Below are 23,876 nucleotides of genomic sequence, written 5' to 3'. Positions count from 1 at the left end.
CACATTATGCTAAGTGAAAGAAACTAGTTACAAAGACCACATATTGTATGATTCTATTTATGTGAAATATCCAGAATAGGCAAATCTATAAAAACAGAAGTGGCTGCCTAGTGATGGACGAGGGCAAATGGGGAATGACTGTTAATGGGTACGGGGTTTCTTTGCGGGTGTTGAAAGTATTCTAAAATTAATGTGTGGTGATTGTTGCTAATTTTATATAGACACTAAATATATACTGTATATACACTAAATAAGTCTGTACATTTTAAGTGGGTGAATTTTATGATATGTGAAACATATCTCAGACGTTAAAAAAACTTTCTAAAGGTTAATGTTGCCTTTTATTTACATTCTATGAAAGAAGCTAGATATTAGAGAATTCCAAGATCAAATATTCAGGCAATGTTAAGTTAAATTTACACTAGTTCCTTTTTCTGCATGACTTCTCAGAGCCTTTAATGTGCTAAAATGCTCTATGAATCACCAACAGTGAGTGGGTAGGAGTGGGATACAGGCTCCATCACTTCCTAAAAATACCTTGCCAAGGATCCTTCTTCACTAGGGCAGCAACACAAAGAACTAGGTTTTGCAGAACCCACTTTAACAAACAATGTACCTAGGAGTTTTCCCATTCATTCACCAAGCACTACCTGACCACTTGCACTCTCAAGGAACTCAATCATCCCTGGGCTATGAGATGAGGCCAATACTTCACCGGCCCTCATAGAATTTGCTGCTGGAAGAAAGATAAGGATTGTACTCAAATTTAAGCCGGACACACGAGGAAAAGCATAATGCAGATGCTATAAACCAAACACTACGGACCCCCATGGGAAAGATTAATTCTGACTGTGGGCTATGGAATACTTTATGGAAGACCCAGTATTTCAACCAGAATTTGAACTGTGGGTGGCTTCTGGACACATGGAGATGGCAGGAAGGGATGTGGCACAGGAATGCATGTCTAAGGAATGGGTGGAAGGAGAGGTGGGGATGCTTATAGTAGGGCAACGAGTGGGTCACTTTAGCTGGAGTCTGAGGTGAATGATGCAGAGGAGTAAGACAAATAACTGTAATGGATTGTAGGCTGATCATGGAGAGCCTTGAATGTCAAACCAAAAATGATTAAATTCATCTTACAGGAGGGCCCATGAAAAGTTTCAGAGCAGAGGGTGGGAATGGTCCTACACAAGTCATTCTCTGAGCCTTGGGTTTTCATCTGTAAAATGGGGCTAATTCTCCCAGGCTCATCTCATCACGAGCAGTGTGTGAGGATCAGAGCACCTTGCCCCAGGGCAGTGCAGCCCTGAGCAAGGGTTATTGCTCAGCAGCAAAACAGCTGTTTCCAGTTCCTTTGGAAGAATGTATGTCTCAGAAACACCTGACATGTGATATTTCACCTCCATGTCAGGGCTAGACAGGAAATCTGAGATGGAAAATGAACGCTGTGAAACAACGTATTTTAAGTTCTCTCATAGCAGTCAGATCAGAGCTGTATTTGATTTCATTTCATTTTGTTTAGAATGAAACAAGGACTGCAAGGAAGGAACAGCTGCTAGAAACAAAGGCGGGGAAAGAGTATAAATAGCAGATTGCCTGGCATCAAGTACTAAGACAAGGGGTGTGTGTGAGACCCAGGCAGAGAGAGTGAGCATGTGTGTGAGTGTGTGTTCCAGAGAACGTACAGGCAAGGTGTGTGCAAGTATGTGGGGATGAGTGAGTCTGTGGATGAATGTGTGTGGCTCTGTAAGTGCGGGTCTGAGATCGGTGTGAGTGTGTCTGTGGGCGCCCATTGAAGGACTTGGAGGGAGGAATTGGAAGGGGACAGAGAGAAAGGCACTCCAGTGAAATTGCTGACCCATTTACACTTCTCCCATCACAGGGTGCAAGAACAAAGCAAGCCGGAGACAGCGATCCCCAGGCAATGCCAAGACTGCAAAACCTCCTCCCACGGGATCACAGAACCCTTACAGACAGAAATCTCTGCCAGCCCAGGAGACTTACCGGGCCGAGCTGTCCCGGGAACGCCGGAGCCATCGTGCCACCATTTGCTCTATTCTGTGTGCTTTCCGTGTCTGAAATAAACTGGTCTCCAGCTCTTCCATTTACCTAAAAGGAAGAGGAGTCTTCTTAAGAGGCTAACCAAAATATTTGGAAGGGGATTTTGACAAATCACTATGATGCTTTCTGTATTTGCCAATTTTAGGACATGCTGATCAAATAGGGCTCTCTTTCTATCTGAAATTAACATAAACAGGTGCTCAGTGTCCACAGAGTGAACAACTTGAGCAGCGCTCTGCCCTAAGGAGTCCACAGATTGGCTTTATATCTTAAACAGTTAGACATAAGGATTATGGAATAAAATAGATTAAGACGTTTTGTTTTGTTTTTTACTGCCTCACCTATGTCACATGGAAGTTCCCAGGCTAGAGGTCAAATCACAGCTGCAGCTGCTGCCCTACACCACAGCCGCTGCAACACCAGATCCAAGCCGCATCTGTGACCTACACCAGAGTTTGGGGCAACACCAGATTGAGGCCCAGGATCAAACCCACATCCTCATGGACACTATGTCAGGTTCTTAACCTGCTGAACCACAACAGGAACTCCAGGCTTCTTTAACTGTGACTACAAGCTACTGTCAAAGACACACCTTACTGCATGACACTGCTCTCCCTCCCAACAACTATGTGTACATTACTGGACAACACAGCTCAGTTTTGCCTTCATCAAGAACTACATGGATGAGGGGTTCCCACTGTGGCTCAGCAGATTAAGAACCCAACATAGTATCTGTGAGGATGCAGGTTCAATCCCTGGCCTCACTCAGAGGGTTAAGGATCCAGTGTTGCTGCAAACTGTGGCATAGGTTGCAGATGCAGCTCAAATCAGGCATTGCTGTGGCTGTGGGTATAGGCTAGCAGCTGCAGCTCCAATTTGACCCCTAGCCCAGGAACTTTCATGTGTCTCAGGTGTGGCCCTGAAAAACAACAACAACAACAACAACAAAAAAAACTCCATGGAGGAGTTCTCTGGTGGCTCAGTGGGTTAAGGACCGGGCAATGTCCCTCCCGTGGTTTGGCTCACTGCTGTGGCACATGTTCAATCCCTGGCCCAGGAAATTCTGCATGCTACGCATACAGCAGGAAAAAAAAAACTGTGTGGACATGGAAGCATTCCTATCACACTGTGACTATTCTTCTGAGTGCTGTTCCTTTTGCTCAATATTTTATATCTAATTTTTGAAGAAGTAATTTTGAATCTGTATAATTCAAACCCTAGGTTGTAAAAAAAAAAAAAAAAGATATACAGTTACTGTATGGTATACTTAAAAATTTGTTAAGAGGGTAGATCTCGGAGTTCCCATCGTGGCTCAGTGGTTAACGAATCCAACTAGGGACGATGAGACTGTGGGTTCGACCCCTGGCCTCGCTCAGTGGGTTATGGATCCAGCGTTGCCGTGAGCTGTGGTGTAGGCTGGTGGCTACAGCTCCAATTAGACTCCTAGACTCCTAGCCTGGGAACCTCCATATGCCGCGAGAAGCATAGAAAAGGCAAAAAGACCAAAAAAAAAAAAGAGGGTAGATCTCATAAGTGTGTTCTTTCCATAATAATGAAAAAAAGATATACAGTGAACGCTCTCTCCTCTCTCCTTCCCTGCCCCATCAATTCCACTCAATTCCTACACCCATACATGATCACTACTCTCTTCCTTCAGATATGTCTTTCCAGAGTTTCTGGATGCCTATACAAGCAAGTTCAAATATAAATTTTATGTGTCATCTTCTTAACATGAAGGAGAGTACACATACACATTGTTCTACATCAGGCTATCTTAGAAAACATATCCTTGATATCTTTCCACATCAATACATAGAATGCGTCCTCATTTTTTTGTGAGGGTTACAGTACATTCTCTAAGTGTACATTAAAATCTGCATTTTCATAGTACATTGTATGAATGTCCTGTGGTTTTAAAAGTAGTCCTCCCTTGATAGACATTTGGATTATTGCCAGTCTTTTGCTATTATAAACAACACTGCAATGAGTTATGTTGTTCATCTATTATTTCTGCATATATGAAATTATATATTTGAGTAAGTTTCCAGATATTGAATTACTAGGTCAAAATCTGTATGCATTTGTGCTTTGATGGGTATTATCAGGTTACCAAGAAAAATAGTATATGTGCATGCGATTAAAGTTTCATAAAACAATATATATTTATACTTTTCTATACTAGTCTATTTCACTTTTTAAAATACTGGTCTCAGTTCACCAAATTAATTTCATAGTCCAATAAATAACCACACAAAATAAGATATGACATTGAGAAATAACCATGGGTACAGAGAAAGTAAAAAATAATTATAAGAGATTATGTTGCTTAACACTACACAAATATATCTGAAAACCTTAATGCCATGGATGGTTTTCAAGGAAAATGTAAGTGATATAAGATGATCCTAGAAAAGATAGAAAATCTAAAAAGCAATTACTATAGATAAGAAAGTCGTTAAAGGGCTACTACCCCCAAAAAATTCCAAGCAGACAGGTTTGAAAGTGAATTCATACAAATATATAAGATACAGCTCACCTTAACAAATTTCTGTTTTATTTTAAGTATAAACTTTTAATTTTGGAATAATTTTAGATGTATAAAAAGTTTTCAAAGATAATACAGAGAGTTCCAATATACCCTTCACTCAGTTTTCCTTAATGTTAGCTTCGTACACAATCACTGTGACTCTTTTCTAAAACTAAGAAATTAACATTGGTACAGTACTATTAGTTAAACTATAAATTTTATTTGGATTTCACCAGTTTTTCCATTAATGCTTTTTTCTGTTCCAGGAATCCAATCCAGGATATCGTGTTGCTTTAGCCAGCCTAATTTATTTCCCCCAATGCTATTTTACTTGTTCTAACTCCAGAAACAAATTAGGAAAGCTTACAAATTCCTTTAAGCAGCCACTAAACATTGATACCACTTCTGACAAAAAGCAGTATGATAAAACAAAAATACACTCACCCTTATGAGTATCAAAGTGAATACTTCCCATAAAATATTAAAAAATAGAATCTATCAACGATCAACAGGATAATTGTGGGATCTATCCTGGGAGTACACAATCTATTTTCATATAAAACCAAAAACAGGACATCTAAACTCATCACTTTGGAAACCTAGAGACTTATATTTTTTTAATCAAATGGCAGCCAAATACAAATTAATAGGTGTAAAACATAGGCTGCAACCAAGAGTAAATTCCACTGAGATTAAGGGATAAGTCAGTCTAGCTTTTTTCTACAACGAGTGCAGCAGGCCTGGATATTGTCTTGAGCTCTACACAGATATTTTTTTCTTTTTAATTATAAAAGTGAAAGAGTGGATTTCCGGTTAAGCATGGTGAATTTAAACAATGACTTAATCTCTTTTCTAAATGTTATAAATTATAGTAGAGGAATAAAAAGGAGATACGTCCATAGAATAAACAGAACAAGAGAGAAGACAATAAATGAGAGATGTCGACAATGTCTGGAAAATAGAGATTGTCTGGAGGGGAGATAACTGAGCAAAGCAAAAAAAACAAAAACCTACGGACTCGCAGAAGGGGATTCTGATGAAAAATGAGCTCTATGCTCTACACTGGCTCAGGAACTAGAGGTTATGAGAGACAGTAGGGATGACGCATAGGGCTAAAGACAAGGAAACAGGTCTGTACGCAGCAGCAATTATATCCATGGGCCCCCATGCCACTACACTTGCCCATCTGGACAACCATCCCTTCCCTAGCTTCTTGGGGGCAAGAAGCTTATTCTTTTTTTTTTTTTTTTTAATTTTCCCACTGTACAGCAAGGGGATCAAGTTATCCTTACATGTATACATTACAATTACATTTCTTCCCCCACCCTTTGTTCTGTTGCAACATGTGTATCTAGACAAAGTTCTCAATGCTATTCAGCAGGATCTCCTTGTAAATCTATTCTAAGTTGTGTCTGATAAGCCCAAGCTCCCGATCCCTTCCACTCCCTCCCCCTAGAAGCTTATTTTTTATAGAAAATCAAACGAGGGAGGCTGGAGTCTTGGGGAGATCAGGCACAACAGAGGGCATAGGAATGAAAACAGAAGGATTAAGAGAAACTCTTCTTACTAAATGACAAGACCTTCTTTGCCAAGTTCTCAAAATACTGGCAGCTAGGAATTTATATCCAAAGTAAGAGACTAGAGAATCCTTTACTGGAGAATTAAACAGAACCAGAGAAAACACCCTTGGATACTGATGCTTCTGACAACTTGCTTCTACATCATCCTACATTGAAATCTATTAGTCAGTGAGCCCCACCCATAATACTAAGCTTCTAGTCTTTTGTTTTTAGTGCTTCACTCTTACACATGAACGGAAATTTGAAGAAAGCCTATATTATGAAAAACAGATCAAAATAAATGGAAGAACTCAGCAGAAACAGAGACAATGCAGGAAACAGAAGAAAAAATGTTAATCTATAACTCAGATACTCAAAAAGAAATTATATCCATGAAACAAGAAGAGAATTTTCTTTGAAAGATGAATAATCAAAGAACAAGAATGAATACCTGGAAATTAAAAATAAGATAAGTGGAACAAAAAAAATCAATGAAAAAGTTGAGAAATATCAACTATACTCCAATAAAATTAATTTTTCTTAAAAAAATTGAGGGATACTGTATAGCACAGGGAACTACATCCAATCCCTTGGGATAGAACATGATGGAAGATAATATGAGAAAAAGAATGTATATATATATAGATTGTAAATTAACTATACTTTAGTTTTTTTTTTTTGTTTTTTTTTTTTGTTTGTTTGTTTTTTTGTCTTTTGTCTTTTTTGTTGTTGTTGTTGTTGTTGTTGTTGTTGCTATTTCTTGGGCCGCTCCCGCGGCATATGGAGGTTCCCAGGCTAGGGGTTGAATCGGAGCTGTAGCCACCAGCCTACGCCAGAGCCACAGCAACGCGGGATCCGAGCCGCGTCTGCAACCTACACCACAGCTCACGGCAACGTCGGATCGTTAACCCACTGAGCAAGGGCAGGGACCGAACCCGCAACCTCGTGGTTCCTAGTCGGATTGGTTAACCACTGCGCCACGACGGGAACTCCTATACTTTAGTTTTTAAAAATATGTGCATAAAAAAAAGTCGAGGGAATTCCTATTGTGGCTCGCCAGGTTAAGGACCTGACATTGTCTCTGTGAGGATTTGGGTTCAATCCCTGGCCTTGCTCAGTGTGTTAAGGATCCAGCATTGCCACAGGGTGTGGCATAGGTCATAGATGTGGCTAGGATCTGGTGCTGCTGTGGCTGTAGCATAGGCTGGTAGCTGCAGCTCTGATTTGACTCCTGGCCCAGGAATTTCCATATGCTGCAAGTGTGGCCATAGGAAGAAAAAAAAAGTTGAAAAATGTAGTCAGTGAAACATTATAGAAAGAGTAACCCCAAAGCCAAAGTCAGGGAAAATGGAAAAAATTAGAAGTATGCAGTTATCAATTGAGGAGGTCCAATATTCATTTAGCATGAGTTCTATGAGGCAAAGGTAAAGAAAATGGAGATAAGGAAATTGTTAAATAAGTCAATAAAGTCTCCCTGAGAAACACAAATTCCCAGATTAAGAATATCTACTAACTGCCCAGCATAGTAAATGAAAAAAAATCCATATAAATAACACCGTAAAATTTCAGAAACTAGAAACAGAATATCTTCAGAGCTTTGAATGAAAAAACAGATCACATAGAATAAAATAATAATGAAGAATAAAAATGGCATTAGACTTTTCCATAATAACAGTGGAAGCCTGAAGACATTGAAGCCATGCCTTCAAATTTCTGAAGGAAAATAATTTTCACTCTAGAATTCTATACCAAGCCATACTACCAAATAGTAAAGACTTTTTTTTTTTTTTTCTTGGTCTTTTTGCCTTTTCTAGGGCCACTCCCATGGCATATGGAGGTTCCCAGGCTAGGGATTGAATCAGAGCTGTAGCCACCGACCTACACCAGAGCCACAGCAATGCGGGATCCAAGCTGCATCTGCAACCTACATCACAGCTCAGGGCAATGCCTGATCCTTAACCTACTGAGTGAGGCCAGGGATCGAACCCGCAACCTCATGTTCCTAGTCGGATTCGTTAACCACTGCGCCACGATGGGAACTACAGTAAAGACATTTTTAAATGTTCAGATTTCAAAAAAATTTACCTCTCATATACCCTTTCTCAGGATGATACCAGAGGATGTACTCCAGCAAAACAAGGAAGTAAATAAACAAAGAAGAAATGGGATCCAGGAAATTAGAGATGAAATATAGATAACAGACAAAGGGAACATCCAGGATGAACATGAAGGGATGTACTATGGTAATGACTGTATATAAGATCTAGAAAGCAATCTGTACAGACAGGTGCATGAAGACACAGGTCTTGGGGAAGAGAAATAAGAAGGGATAGATTATCTGAGCTGTTGGTGCAGAAAATTTCACTGAGAGGCTGTTGGAAGTTGTGGCAAGTATTAGCAGTTAAGTACATGGAAAACTGAGCAAATAAAACCAGGGAAATGAAATCCAAGAAAAAAAGTTGTACCAGAAAGGAAATAAAATTATACCTCATTTGGCTCAGCAATGAACAATATTAATATTGCCCTAAATGTAAATACTGAAAAAGCAATTTCTGGGGAAGAGTGATATAATGACGCTGGGAAGACAGGGTGAAGGAAAGTTAGTGTGGTGGTATAACAGCTAAATCCCCATCTATCATAATAACTAGATAATGTATAAAATTAAGAAATTAGAAAATAGTAAGTAAAGCATATTTCTCAGAAATTTGGAAGAATAAAACAGAGGAAACAAGAGTTGACAGATGTTGCTTCTCAATAAGAAATTAGAGGCTGAGGAGTGGGGCAAGGACCACTAATTTCTACCATAAGCCCTTAGTACTATTTTTTAAAAACTAACTACCCTTATTTATTTAGCTTAATTTTAAAAATTGACTATGTGCTTTAGTAAAACACACAGAAAAATATAAAAATAAAATTACCTGTAACCTTACTTCCCAGAGTTACCAGTTATTAATTCTCATTCTTTTACATTTATACATGCTATATATTTTTATTAAAATGAGACATTATAAAGTTCCCACTTAATATTTCATGAACATCATTCCATACTAATATTTAAGCATTTATATCTTTTTAAATTGCTATATCATATTATTTTCTTTGGCCATATCATAGTTTATTCCATAAGTCTATCTTGGATATTTGTGTTGTTTCCAGTTTTTCACTACTATAAAAACTTTGCAATGAACCTCCTTATTCATGGTAAATGGTTACTTCCCAGGTATCTTCTTGGGATAAATTCCTAGAAATGAAATTATTGGATTTAAGCACATGTTCATTTTTAAGAATTTGGATGTGTACTGTCAAATTGCTTCCAAGAAGGTACCAATTTGCACTCCTTCCAGGAGAGACTTTTGTAAATATTGAATACTATCATTTAAAAAATATTTACTAACAGGATGGAACACAGGGCCTAATTATGATCTAAATATTTATATTTTGAAGACTACAGAAGATAAAAGTAAATGCACATTCTCATAAATATTAGATAGTATTTTTTAAATATTTGCTAAAGGGATGGAAAGCAGCATTTAATTATTAGTTTAAATATATATTTCCTAAGAAAAATATAGAAAACAAAAGTAAATGTCACATACAGTTTCATCATATCAAAAATTACATAAATTGAGTAGACTTCTTCGAACATCCAATCCAGTTCCCAGAAGTTATCACTGTTAACAACTTGGTGGGTATTTACTCTAACTTTGCTCTAAATCTATAGGGACCTATATTACATATATTAAAATATATAGGCCACAAAAATAGAATCATGCTAGTTGTCTGCACCTTGAATTTTTCAACTGGTGAATATATCATGGACATATTTCCAGGTCAAAGCATATTGTAGTTTTGATGTGAGGTTATTTGACGACTTGTGTATCTGAACGTTTTTCATGCACTACGGCCATTTATATTTCTTTTTTGTTACTTTCCTATTTATGGTTTTTCCCTATCTTTCTACTAAAATGTCTGACTCCTTGTTATTATAAAAGCTCTTTTAAAATAAGGATTATTTAATGTCCCTCTGCCAAGGATACAAAACCACATCATATTTCTGTGACACCAGAGAGGGTCAAGAGTGTAGGTTCTAGGAGTTCCTGTCATGGCTCAGTGGTTAGCAAACCCGACTGGCAGCCATGAGGACAAGGGTTCAATCCCTGGCCTTGCTCAGTGGGTTAAGAATCCGAGTTGCCATGAACCGTGATGTAGGTGATAAATTCGGCTCGAATCCCATGTTGCTGTGGCTGTGGTGTAGGCCAGTGGCTTCAGCTCCAATTAGACCCCCATCTGGGAAACTCCATATGCCGTGGGTGTGGCCCTAAAAAGCAAAAAAAAAAAAAAAAAAAAAAAAAAAAAAAAAAAAAAAAAAAAAGTAGGTTCTAGTGTCCTGACAGCACAGAGACAAACCACAAAGGATAAAAGAGTCAACAAGCAGCGAAGCCCACAGGATATTGTTTTCAAACATAATCGCCTCAGCCAGACCCTTAACAGGAGTGAGTCAGCTAGCAATTCTAGAATATGGATGTTATCTTGGTTTGTCTTATGTCTGAGCATCACACTTTCAGCATCTTCCTACAGGGCTCTAGGATGCTAACGCAGACTTGAAACCAAGTCATATGAACACTCACTGAAAAATCATAAATATTTGGAGGGGTCTACATGATCATGGTCCACAAAGAGCCAAAAGGCCTCCAGGTAGAAGAGACATATGTCACATGTTTCTGGGGTACAGAGCCAAGATTAATGGGGGAATGCCACAGAGAGAGAGAATCCAGCTCAGGCTAAGGCTGGACTTCTCTAGTGTTCTTAGGCACCAAGGATGGAATGAGTTTTCTTAAGAATTAGCAAGATCCTGTTGACTGAAGATGGCCACGCAAAGGCTGTGTAAGTAACTCTGCATGGATGTAGAAGGGACGTTACAGTGGAGCACAGACACCAGATGACTTCTCCAGTCTCTTACTAGATACAAGAAGCAGGCAAGATGATATGTTCTGTCCTCTGTCTCAGAATTCAAAGACCCACATTCTCTGGAGTGGCTGGAAATCCTGAAGTCACCCCAGCACTGGAAGACACAAAATCTCTGACCTCTTATGTCGTTTTAGTCTCTAAATGACTTCAGAGTTGCCAAGGATCTCAGACTCATCCATTATGACTTTCCATTCCTTTTGAAGGTCATCAAACTGCTGTGGTTACTTATAGGGGATTGTTACACAACGCTGCCAAATACCATTTAGCTAAATGATTTATATAAACATATATGGCTCTAATTAAAAGAATTAATTTGCATTATATATCTGGATTGTGCGTAGGCACACTCTGTCATCTAGGGATCTCTGAAGACCAAACAAATGACGTCACCCAAGCCATTAAAAGTGCTCCCTGACTCAGCAAAGCCTGAGCAGAAAAGTTTTAAAGTCAAGAAAATGACCTGCTAATGGTTTTACTCGCCTCCGGATTGCTGAGCCAATGGAAGAAAAGAAGAGCACAGATAATTCCCAAACATTTGAATCTTCTCAACAATCCCAATGTCAGGAAGTCATATGGCCTCTAACAGTTCTGTCCTTCACTGTTGGCTCTGTCTTGTTGCCAAAAAGTTGCTTTACGTACAGCTGGATTCCACCTCTCTGCCGCTTCAGACCTTGGCAGCAGTGATGCACTCTGAGCACTCTTCGCCCACCCTACATCACCACATCATCCAGAGTAAATCAGCTCCCTCTTCTGTATGTCAGCTTTTCTGGATTTGAACAAAGCAATCTTGCCTCTCTGTCCCAGACTAAACATCCTCAGTTCCTTCAACAGGTCTTCGTATGACAGGGTCATTTTAGATCACCCTCCTGTGGGCACAGCCCAGTTTGGCAAAAATCCCTTGAAGAGCATGAGCCCCACAAACGAAACATTCTTCTGGTTGCTGGAACAAAGCATTATGAAAAGACAACCTCTCTCAAAATATTTTGCAAATGGAGAAGCCAACTAAATACATTACGGGGATCACTCTCTTACGAAGTAAATAGATAATAAAGGATATAGCCTTCAAAAAGGAAACAAGAGGAGATAACAAAGAGCTTCAGGAAATTATTCACTGCTAATGAGAGATGAAAAACATCAAAGGAGGCAGCAATGGCTAGAAGAGAAAGTGAAGCGCTAAAAATCACTTACACGAAATTGAAATTTTAGAATAAAACTAATCAAAGAAAGAGTGAAAGGGGACTTCCCCTGTGGCCTATAGCATAACTACCTAACTACAGCATGTCTCTGCTATAGCTCTAGTTTGGTCCTCCGGCCGCAGGTGTGGCCAAACTCTTGAAGTTAAAGGTAAATTTCTTGAGCTGGAAAATATGTTTTAAATGTAAAGAGCACCAAGAGCAACTTTCTCAGATACATGCCTCAAGGATGTTTTCTTCCACATCAGCTCAAGTTCTTAAATGTCAAGGATTAAAGAATCACCCTTAAAATCTATTGTAAAAGAGGCAAAGAATATACTCATTTGAAAAAGATTAGGTTCGCATGTTTTGCAGCATATTATTTAGGTCTGGATGTAGATTCAGTTCATGATTCCTTTCTCTGGGGAACGTAAGAGCTTAACAAGTGATATTTGATGCTCTGTTCTTGAAAGATATCCCTGGGAGTCATTTTGCGATTTTTTTTTTTTTTTAACCTATCGTTGAAGGTCTTTTGTCAGCTTAGGGGTTTTTTTCTTTCACTATGTCTTCTCTTATTGTACTGTCAGCAACTTGAGCACAGAGAACATGTCTTATCCCTTTTAATTCTCTTTCAGGACCTGTCACATAGGTTTAATAAATGTTTGTTGAATGACTGAACAAAATGAAAATAAAAGCAGAGATAAACTAGAAAATTAGAATAAAATTGGAATTAATGAAGACAAAATAAATGTGGGTTCTTAAAGGTTGACAAAACCAATATACCACTGGTACAAGCTAATATTAACAAAATGAGAAATGAGCAAAGACAAACAAACATTTGCAAAAATACTAGAGGGTGCCATACATGTCACATATAATTTAGATAAGCTAAGAAATATGGGTGGCTTTGGAAGATATATTAGGAATGTATCTTTCTAGAGTTTTCTTGGTAAGTCCTTCAGTTTTCCTGAGGGGGAGGCTCTAGGTAACAGTGCAGCCTCATAGGAAGGTGCCTCCCAAGATTTCTCTATCAACCTTTTGGTATGTAAGTGCATTCTTACCTATGAAGGGATTTTCCTAGACCAGTTCCTTGGGCATAATGAAAGAAAAACTTTACATGTTGGGTATTAAAAGAAGACTCTCAGACCCACACTGAAAGGCAATAAGAGAATTCTCATCAATAAAACACTCTGGTGGCCTTTGGAGATCCAAAATGGTGGTCCTTCCTGGATGTGCTGAAGATACCAGTTGTTTAAAAATAAATCCAATTTGGAGTTCCCATGGTGGCTTAGCAGAAGTGAACCCAACTAGTATCCATGAGGATATGGGTTTGATGCCTGGCCCCATTCAGTGGGTTAAGGATTTGACGTTGTGGCAAGCTGTGGTATAGGTCTCAGACGTGGCTCACATGCTGTGGCTGTGAGGTAGGCCAGCATCTACAGCTCCAATTCAACCCCTAGCTCGGGAACTTCCATATGCCACACCTGCAGCCTTTAAAAAAAGAAAAGAAAAAGAAAATAATCCAATTCACTAAACACACATTCATTGAAAAAATACTCAGTGCAAATGACCAAGGATCAGAGATGAGAAAGATGCAGCCCCACCTCAGGAAAGGGTCAGCCCCCTTCTGCTCTCTACTTGGTGGTAAGAGATGCTTGGCAAGGTAGTCAGTGTATTTGGCTCATTTATTCCATGGTTTTCACAAATTACTTTTGTTTTGTTTTGTTTTGTTTTTTGTTTTGTTTGTCTTTTTGTCTTTTTAGGGCCACACCTGCAGCATATGGAGGTTCCCAGGCTAGGGGTCGAATCAGAGCTGTTACTGCCGGCCTATGCCTGAGCCACAGCAATGCCAGATCCGAGCCACATCTGCGGCCTACACTACAGGTCATGGCAACACCAGATCCTTAACCCACTGAGCCAGGCCTGGGATCGAACCCACAACCTCATGGTTCCTAGTCGGATTTGTTCCCGCTACGCCACAATGGGAACTCCAAAATTTACTTCTATCTTTATCCTAAGCCTGATCAACTTCAAGAAACAGGTAATTCAACATTTTTACCCTCCTAAAGCAAAGAACCAGAACTCAAATTTTTTTAATTTAAAATTTAAAAATTTGAGTAAATCTATACCTGTAGAAAGAAATTTAGAAAGTAAAAATTTAAAGAATCTATTTAAAAATCTACATAGTGGAGTTCCCATTGTGGCTCAGTGGGTTAAGGACCCAACGTTGTCTCCATGAGGATGTGGGTTCAATCTCTGTCCTCACTCAATGGGTTAAGAATCCCATGTTGCCACAATCTGTGGCACACTTTGCCGATATAGCTAGGATCTGTTGTTGTCATGGCTATGGGATAGGCCAGCTGCTACAGCTCCAATTTGACCCCAGGCCTTGGAACTTCCACATGCCACGGGTGCAGCCGTAAAAAGAAAAAAAAAGAGAAAAGAAAATCCATATAGAACTTGAGGTATTGTATTATCAAAGAATTATTTCAAACTCTCTCTCTCAAAAATTAATAAACAATACTCTTCAACAGAGAAAAATGATAGCGTGCTATCAAGTTATTCTAACAATGCAAAGCTAGCCCTGGATTTAAAATCAGACAAAGCTTACACTAAAAAGGGACAGAGAGGAGTTCTTTGGTGGCCTAGCAGTTAAGGATTTGGAGTTGTTGCTGCTGTGGCTTGGGTTCAGTCCCTGGACCAGGAACTTCCGCATGCTCCAGGTGTAGCCAAAACTAAAAAATAATGATTATTAAAAACTAAATAAAAAGGGACATAGGCACCAATTTCACTCATAAAACACTCAAAAATTCCTAAATAAGATCATAGCCAGAAAATGTTAGTAATTTTTGAAGTTGGGAGATGGGTATTTAAAGTTCATTTTACTATTCTCTCTACTTTTGGGGACATTAAAAATTCTTCTTAATAAACTTGTTTTTTAATTTAAAAAATTACCTTCAGCAAAATCTAGCAATAATGCATTATAAGGATAATACACCATAATCAAGTTGGATTAATCCTAAGAAAGAAAAGCTCAATTTAAGGAAAATGATGAATATGTTTTAGCTCATGAACAGAAAAAAATAAGGCAGATGGTAATATCATATGATAAGGGAAAAATCACTTGTTCCATGTAATTTCCTTATTTTGATTAAAAAAAAATACCATGCAATTCAATATTATTTTAGAATGAAAGAAAAAAGCATTCCACTTAAAAGAGAAAGTAAAATGGCTATGTTCACCACAACATTAGAACTGCTGGCCAGTACGATACGTGAAAGAGAAATGAGAAATAAATACGGCAAAGGAACTTAAAACCACCAGTGCCTACAGGTGGCAGGAGTGCATATCAGCCTCAATTTCAAAATATCAGAGATAATAAATAACCTTAGCAAAAATTTTCAGTTGTGAAGACTTAGGATATTCTACGGACAGTCATAAGTATGCGAATGTACTATATGTAAAAGGAGTCTGGACTTGTTCTGAATGGAACCTAAAGTGAAATTTTATGTAAGCCCAAGAAGATCAATTCAAGTCAATGTAAACATCTTTTGCTCTTTACTTTCTCTTGGAGAAATATTAAAGCAGAGAATCATGAATCCCCATGTGCCAATGGAGTTAGCTGTAACATTATCCATATTGTCCATTTTGTAAAAGACTTTTCATAATCAGAGATATATCAAAACGGCACTGGGCTGCCCAGGTGGAGAGAGAGCTTTTCATCACTGAGGTGTGCAAGAAATACAAAAGATATCAGGGATCCTATAAGGAATGGTCAAAACTGGATGGGGACGAGATCACTAAGTGCCTTCCAAGCCCGAGGGACTAGGATTTAGGAGATAAGACGAAGCCAAATTACACACTGGTCTGGGCCAGATCATCAACAACTTGAAAACAGGGTTTGTTTTTTTCTCTTAGTCATCCTTATACCTCCAATTCCCAACAGAAATAGATACTCAATAAATTCAATGTGTTTGTCAAATGAATAAATGACAAATAAATGAATGGAACACAATCTGAAATGGTGGAAGCTCTACACACCAGGAAGAAACAAACTATATATATGTCTCTTCTTAAAACACCTAACCTCTGATATACACAAGGCCTGAGGATATAAACCAACCGATGACACAAGGAAAAAAAAAAAAAAAAAAAAAAAAAAAACAAGAAACCAAAGTGCATAGCAAACATCCAGTCTTTTGAATAATGGAAGAAGATTAATCACCAAACTAGCATTTTCTCTTAAACTAACATGATTATTTGTTAAAACTCCTTGACCTTCCTCCCTTGGCCCCAGTGACGGGTGTCTCCTCACTTTCCTCCAGTCTGACTTTACCTACTCACCTACTCCTCTTCCTCCCATCATATAGGTTCTGGTTCTCAGCTCCCTCCTTATCGAAATAAATGGCATTTATTTCTAAACCAATGGCTCCCAAACTTCATGGCACATTAGAATCACCTGGGGAGCTTTTAATAATCCCAGCTCACACCCTAGACCAATTAAATCAGAATGTTTAGGAATTTCTGTTGTGGCTCCTGTCATGGCTCAGCGGAAACGAACCTGACTAGCATCCATGAGGACACACGTTCGAGCCCTGGCCTCGCTCAGTGGGTTAAGGATCCAGTGTTGCTATGAGCTGTGATGTAGGTCGCAGACGAGGCTTGGATCTGGTGTTGTTGTGGCTCTGGCACAGGCCAGTGGCTACAGCTCCAATTTGACCCCTAGCCTGAGAACCGACATATGCCTCCAGTGCAGCCCTAACAAAGAACCCCTGCCCCCCGCCAAAAAAAGAATGTTTGAGGGGGCAAGCCAGACACTGGTAGTTTTTAAAGACTCCTGCCCCTGCCTGGTGTCTCCAAGGTATAGCAAAGTTTGAGGCCCACTGCCCTAAATACTCTCCATGGGCAATGTCATTTACTCCCCGCAGTTTCAGCTGCTTCGAGAATCAACTGCCTCTTTAGGATCTCCACCCAGATGTCCCATAAGCACTTGGGCCAGTTATGTCTAAAATAGAATTCACCATCTTTCTTTGTTCTACTCCTCAAATCCTCTCCTCCAAGGTAAAACATTTTGTTGAAGGAGATTAGCATTTAATTTTCCAACAGCCCAAGTCAGAAAGCATTCTTACAGAGTTCCCGTTGTGGCTCAGTGGGTTAAGAACCTGACTAGTATTCACAAGGATGCAGGTTCGATCCCAGATCTCACTCATTGGGTTAAGGATCCAGTGAGCTGTGGTATAGGTCAAAGACGCAGCTTGGATCCTGTGATGCTGTGGCTGTGGGGTAGGCCTGCAGCTGTATCTCGGATTCAGCCCCTAGCACAGGAACTTCTATATGCTGCAGGTGTGGCCATAAAAAGAAAAAAAAAATTATTGCTTCTTTCTCCCTGTTTCATGCCCACATTGAGCCAGTCACCAAGTTCTTAATCTCTCACCTCCTCTCCTTAGTACTACAGCCATTGTTTGAACACTGATCCTGTCTGATCTACTGTAATAATATCCTAGCCAGTCTCTATGTTTCTAGACTTAGCCTTCAACAATCTGTCCTACGTACAGCTGCCAAAACAATATAATGTGATTCTAATCATGTCACTTTTATTTTCAAAATCCTTGAGTGGTTACCCTCCATCTTCAGAATAATGTCTGAGCTCAAGAATTATAATGTAGGAGTTCCTGTCATGGCACAGTGGTTAACGAATCCCACTAGGATCCATGAGGTTGTGGGTTTGATCCCTGGCCTCGCTCAGTGGGTTAAGGATCCGGCGTTGCTGTGGCTGTGGTGTAGGCCAGTGGCTACAGCTCCAATTTGATCCCTAGCCTGGGAACCTCCATATGCAGTGGGAAGCAGCCCTAGAAAAGGAAAAAGACAAAAAAAAAAAAAAAGAATTATAATATAATAACACAACTACATTAACATAATACCATTTACTAAGTGCCAGGCACTGGGCTAAACAATTTCTATGTGTTAATCTTATTTAAGGCTTATTACAATCCTCACTTACAAGAAGGACACTGAGACATGAGGAAGTTAAGAAATTTGGCCAAAAGTACATAGCAAGGAGGTGGCAGAACTGGAATTCCAAATCAGATTAGCATGCTTGTCTCTGGAGCTGGATTCAGCCATTCCATCCCATTGCCTCCCTCCTGGCTGAGGGGTGGCAGTCAAAGCCTTTTGTGATCTGGCCCCTTCCTACCTGTATGTCTCCTGTCCTTCCCACTGTATACTGCACCAGCACTGAATTACCCACTGTTCCCAAACAGGTCCTGATTTCTCACACTATCATGCCTCTGCAGATGCTGCTTCCTCTGCCTAATCCACACGCCCTGCCTGTCACCCAGCAAATTCCTACTCGCACTTCGATGAGCAGGCACAGTAATACACTGGATGAGTCCAAACACTTCCCTCTCCAGCTTGTTTTCTCATCTGTAAGAACAATTACAATGATCTCTGCCCAGCTACATTCCAGGGTTGGTTAAAGGCTTACATTCCATTCCAAAGGTTGTGACAATTCTTTGAAAACTCTAAAGGTCTATGCAAATGTGCTCAAGAGAAACCTCTTTTTCTGTGGTACAGTAAAGCTTAGTTGTATGACCAAATCTGAGACAAACGTTTGATGTATAAAACAAAAGTCTGATGTATAAGTTTCTCTCTGCCATAAAAAGGAATGAGGTCCTAATCCAGGCTACAGCATGGATGAACCTTGAAAATATTACACAAGGTAGAAAAGCTCACATGTCGTGTGATTCTATTTATATGAAATGGGCAGGATGGGTAAATCCACAGAGACAGAACATCGATTAGTGGTTGCCAGGGGCTGTAGGAAAGAGGAAGTGAGGATCGACTGCCAATAGGTAAGGGGTGTATTTTGGGGAAGATAAGTGTTCTGGAATTAGACAGTGGTGATGGTTGTATAACCTTGGGAATATACTAAAAACCACTGAATCATAAACCTTAAAAGAGTGACTTTGGAGTTCCTGTCATGGCGCAGTGAAACAAATCCGACTGCAAACCATAAGGTTGGATCCCTGGCCTCGCTGAGTGGGTTGGGGATCTGGCATTGCTATGAGCTGTGGTGTGGCTCGCAGACGCGGCTCGGATCCCTCGTTGCTGTGGCTGTGGTGTAGGCCGGTGGCTATAGCTCCGATTCGACCCCTAGCCTGGGAACCTCCATATACCGAGGGATCGGCCCTAGAAAAAGCAAAAAGACAAAAAAAAAAAAAAAAAAAAGAGTGACTTTTATGGCATGTGAATTATATATTAATTTTAAAAAAAGAAGTTTCTCTCTGGCACCTGCCTTAATCCCTCTGCCTCCTTTCCCTTGGTTGTAAGTAACACCAAACTCCTATAAGGAACCTGTTTTTCCTCATATCCTTCGCCTTTTTCTTAGTAAAACCCAGAACACTGATTCCCTGAAAGCATTAGAAGCATCTGAAGGGCTGGCTAAAACACAAATTGTTGGGGCCCAGAGTTTCTAATTCAGTAGGTCTAGAGTAGGGCCCCAGAACTGGTCTTTCTAATATCCCTTCAGATACACCCTAGGGAATCTGAAAAGAGCACTGAACTTGAAGTCTGGAGACTGAATCCTCTTCCTGACTTTGACTCTAATTGAGCCTGGAATCACACAAGTCACCAAAAGTTATCTCTTTTACTGCATTTCTTTAAGAATCTGTCAAATCTAAAATTCCCCATCTCGTGGCTACAGCCCGGATTAGACCCCTAGCCTGGGAACCTCCATATGCCACGGGAGCAGCCCAAGAAAAGGCAAAAAGACAAATAAATAAATAAATAAATAAATAAATAAATAAATAAATAAACAAACAAACAAACACACAATATATTAAAATAAAATAAAATAAAATTCCTTATCTCATCAACTTTCCTTATGTCCCCCAGGGCTTCCCAACCCTGATGGTCAACTCAATTTCCCAACTGACAAATTTGGAAAAGGAAGGAAACTAACACATATATGTATAAATAACCTACAGCATGCCATTTACTCCTCCTGACAGCCTCACATGGTAGGGATCCATAACTACATCCTGAGGACAAGGATACTGAGTCTTGTAGAGGTTAAAGGACTTCCCCCAAGTGGCTGAGGGAACCTAAGGTCCCATCCTCCTCCTATCATGTAATTTTCTGTTCCAGTGCTTCTCTGATCCTCAAAGCAGCCCTAGGTGGCCCCTCCTGTGCATTTGATCATGTCTCCCCACTCTCTGAGACTTAAATCCTACCTAACCTTCAAAACTCAGCTCTGGCTCCACCCCATCTGGACAGGTTCCTGCCTTCCCGTCTACCATAAGCCACCCACTTCCCCAAACTTAGAGCCATCGGCGTACTCCTCCATTCAGCCTCTGACCTCCTTGTCCATGCTCTCATCTTGTGCTTCCTAACTTTATATGGATTCAGGTCTTGCTTTTTGCCTCCTCGGTTGTTCAATCCTTGAGAGTAGGAGAAAGGTGCCCTGTTTCTTCACAATCCCTGCAGAGTCTAGCAGAACGCCTTGAGCTCCACTGGCATATGTTGCATTATGGCAGGTTATGGATATCTGAAATGCTATGGTAAGGTCAGAACACCAGAACAAAAAGCAGCTTTAAATCTTTTTACAAAAACAGAATGAGAGCGTCTTTGAATAATTTTATAGTGCTTCACCATTTTCACAAGTTTCACACACATGATTTCATAAAATCCCATAAGAAGCCTTGTGCCCCCATCCCTATACTGCCCCCCTCCTCCTCCCCACTGGTAACCACTAGTTCTCTATATCTGTGAGTCTGCTAGACTCACCAGAACAATAAACAGCTTTAATTCCTGAAGTTCTAAGTCAAAAGAAAAAGTTATTTGCAAATATTCTAGGGAAACTCCTATTTACATTTCTATGTCAAGCATTTGTTGTTGCCTGGGTTCACTGAGAGAAAATGGGCTGGTTCTCACACCTGCATTAACTTTTCTAAAAAGAATTCAGATTAAGATGATGCTTTATCAGGAAAATCACAGATCTGAGAAAGTGAGAAAGGCAGGGGGACCATGTTAGCAAACTGCCAGACTATCACACTTGTAAGATGTACAGTCTGTGTAAGAAGGAGTCTATGGTCGGCACCTCCTCCTTTACTTTCAGCCTAAATAATATTAAATCACAGGTCTCATCATGCTAGACATGAGTTTTTCCCTGGTACACATTAAAGTAAATATACAACTATTTAAAGAAAGATGTTTGTTCTCATAGCACCTAAAACCATCTTGGGTGTGATGTGGTACAAAAACAAGCCTTTGGAAAACATGGGTTCAGGGCATCACCATGCCAGCCAGATTTCACATCTGACTAATAGGATTAGACCTCTCTAAGGAAGGGCACAGCCTCTTATCTAGCTCTGTGCAGATGGCCTCTGCATGTCCCTCTGGGAGCGTCAGGGTGACAGCAGGAACAGTCAGCTTGATAGTGCCCTAGGCTGTGCCCTTCTCTTACTAGGGTTCTGAGGGCTCAGAAACTAGTAAGAGAAATGCACTCCAAACAGGAGGCTGGAAACTGATCACACAAGTCATTTACTTTATCACATGGACAGTGAGCCCTGGAAAGAACGCGGGAAAAGCTGACACTAACAATATCACTATCCGCACGGCCTTGCCTCACCACAGCTATGCCTGAAGGGCCCTCAGGCAGTCAAAGGTGGATGGCAAAATGACACTGCTGAGTTGGCTGTGGTTGCTGAGCCTCTCGTCTCCACCCTGAGCAGGAACAGAAGCATTGTAGAGGGAGACAGAACACCTGCAATCAGATTCCAGCTCTGCTGCCAGCAGGACACACGGCCCAAGTCATGTACATTCCCTCTCACTTTCCCTACTTGCGAAGCTAAGGGTCGAGCATGGATGCACCTTGCTGAGTGAAAGGAGCCAGTCACCGAGGACCGCATGTTATATGATTCTATTCAGATGAAAGTCCAGAAGAGGCGAATCTAGTGACAGAAAGGAATTAGTGCTTGCTCAGGTCGGGGGACTTGGGGAAGGAGGAGTAGAGCAAAATGGACAAAACTGACCACCCTCATGAAGCTTACGTTCTAGTGAAAGCTCTCACTAGACCAGAAATGACAAACATAATAAAGGAAATTAGTTAAGAATGTGAAAAACTGGAGTTCCCATCATGGCTCAGTGGTTAACGAATCTGACTAGGAACCATGAGGTTGTGCATTCAATCCCTGGCCTTGCTCAGTGGGTTAAGGATCCGGCGTTGCCATGAGCTGTGGTGTAGGTTACAGACGTGGCTCGGATCCTGCGTTGCTGTGGCTCTGGCGAAGGCCGGCAGCTTCAGCTCCAATTAGACCCCTAGCCTGGGAACCTTCACATGCTGAGGGTGCAGCCCTAGAAAAGGCAAAGACAAAAAAAAAAAAAAAAAAAAGAATGTGAAAAACTGACAAGTGCTAGTGAGGCAAAAGACAGAATTGGATTATTAGTGCCACAGAGTTGGAAGTCAGGGGCAGTGGGGCGGGGAAGGTCAGGCCGAAGTTCGTTCAATTTGAGATCTCATTATGAGTCCTCCCACTCGGATCTCCAGGAGGCGCAGAGTCCTTCTCTTTCTTTCCAGTTCTCCAAGTCAACTCTCTAGTCAAGCCCTTAGCTGTGACACACCTCAACAGACATCTCCGTGGCTTCTGTTTCTCCTTCTTCCTCTCTCAGTTAATGCTGGCAACCACACTCATTCAGGAAACACTGATCAGCAACAATACACCACATACAGGAGCTGAGGGGGACACTGAGACAAGCAAGCAGAGTTCTAACCCTCAAGGAGTCTGTAATTCACCAAGGAGAATAAACACCTAGTTGTAACTGAGAGCAGAGTGGAAGAAGATCTGCCGGAGATATGAGCAAAGTTTGCAAGGGTTTTGCACCATTCACTGCAGTTTTCAAAGCACTCTCAAGGGCATGGATGATCTCACGTGGCTGTCACATCCTGATCTTCTCCTTCTGTGCTTTGACAGTGCTGCTGGGCTCGAGGCTCTTCCCCAGTGACCTCTCATGTCAGGTGCACAGGTCAGGACATGACCTGGGTTCCAATTCCAATTCCGACTAACCATGTGTTAACCACACACCTTTGGACAAATAGCTTAGCCTCCCTGAACCTGTCGTATGTGAAGTCAGCCAACTTCACCTACCTCACAGTAAATTAGATAATATATATGCATGACAGAAAGAAAATACTCAATAAAGGTAGTATAACAATGCTGTCATTAGGAGTTCCTGTTGTGACTCAGTGGTTAGCGAATCCAACTAGCATCCATGAGAACGTGGGTTTGATCCTTGGCCTCGCTCAATGGGTTAAGGATCCGACGTTGACATGAGCTGTGGTGTAGGTCGAAGATGCGGCTCAGATCCCACATTGCTGTGGCTGTGATGTAGGCCGGTGGCTGTAGCTCTGACTGGACCCCTAGCCTGGGAACCTCCATATGTTGTGGGTGCAGCCCTAAAAAGACAAAAAGACGAAAAAACAAAAAAAAAAACACAAAAAGCAATGTTGTTAATTTCAGGCTATCCTCTTTTCTATATTGTTACTTAACTGTTTCATCTGTCTTTTTTTGTCCCCTTAACATAATTCCTAGA

The 23,876-nt window shown here is 40.5% G+C and overlaps 1 protein-coding gene across 21 annotated transcripts in view; it reads right to left on the bottom strand.

Moving 5' to 3' along the window:
* Positions 1-23,876, bottom strand: part of FRMPD1 (FERM and PDZ domain containing 1) — a 179,335-nt gene that overhangs the window by 60,858 nt on the left and 94,601 nt on the right. For 20 of the 21 annotated variants that reach the window (XM_084989848.1, XM_084989876.1, XM_084989870.1 and 17 more), the window contains one exon: positions 2,005-2,109. In XM_084989848.1, coding sequence (XP_084845974.1) covers positions 2,005-2,105 — 101 coding nt within the window. In that variant the 5' untranslated portion in view covers positions 2,106-2,109. Of the gene's footprint in view, positions 1-2,004; positions 2,110-20,643; positions 20,833-23,876 lie in introns of those variants that run through there. The other variant, XM_084989914.1, reaches the window with a different exon arrangement.

The sequence above is a fragment of the Sus scrofa genome, chromosome 1, assembly GCF_054392235.1.
Source record: "Sus scrofa isolate SSC_HxYL_T2T_F1_AM1 chromosome 1, Sscrofa_HxYL_maternal_Yorkshire_Landrace_v2.0, whole genome shotgun sequence".
NCBI lineage: Eukaryota > Metazoa > Chordata > Mammalia > Artiodactyla > Suidae > Sus > Sus scrofa.
The sequence above is the reverse complement of the archived record's forward strand: the minus strand, read 5'-3'. Positions and strand labels throughout refer to the sequence as shown.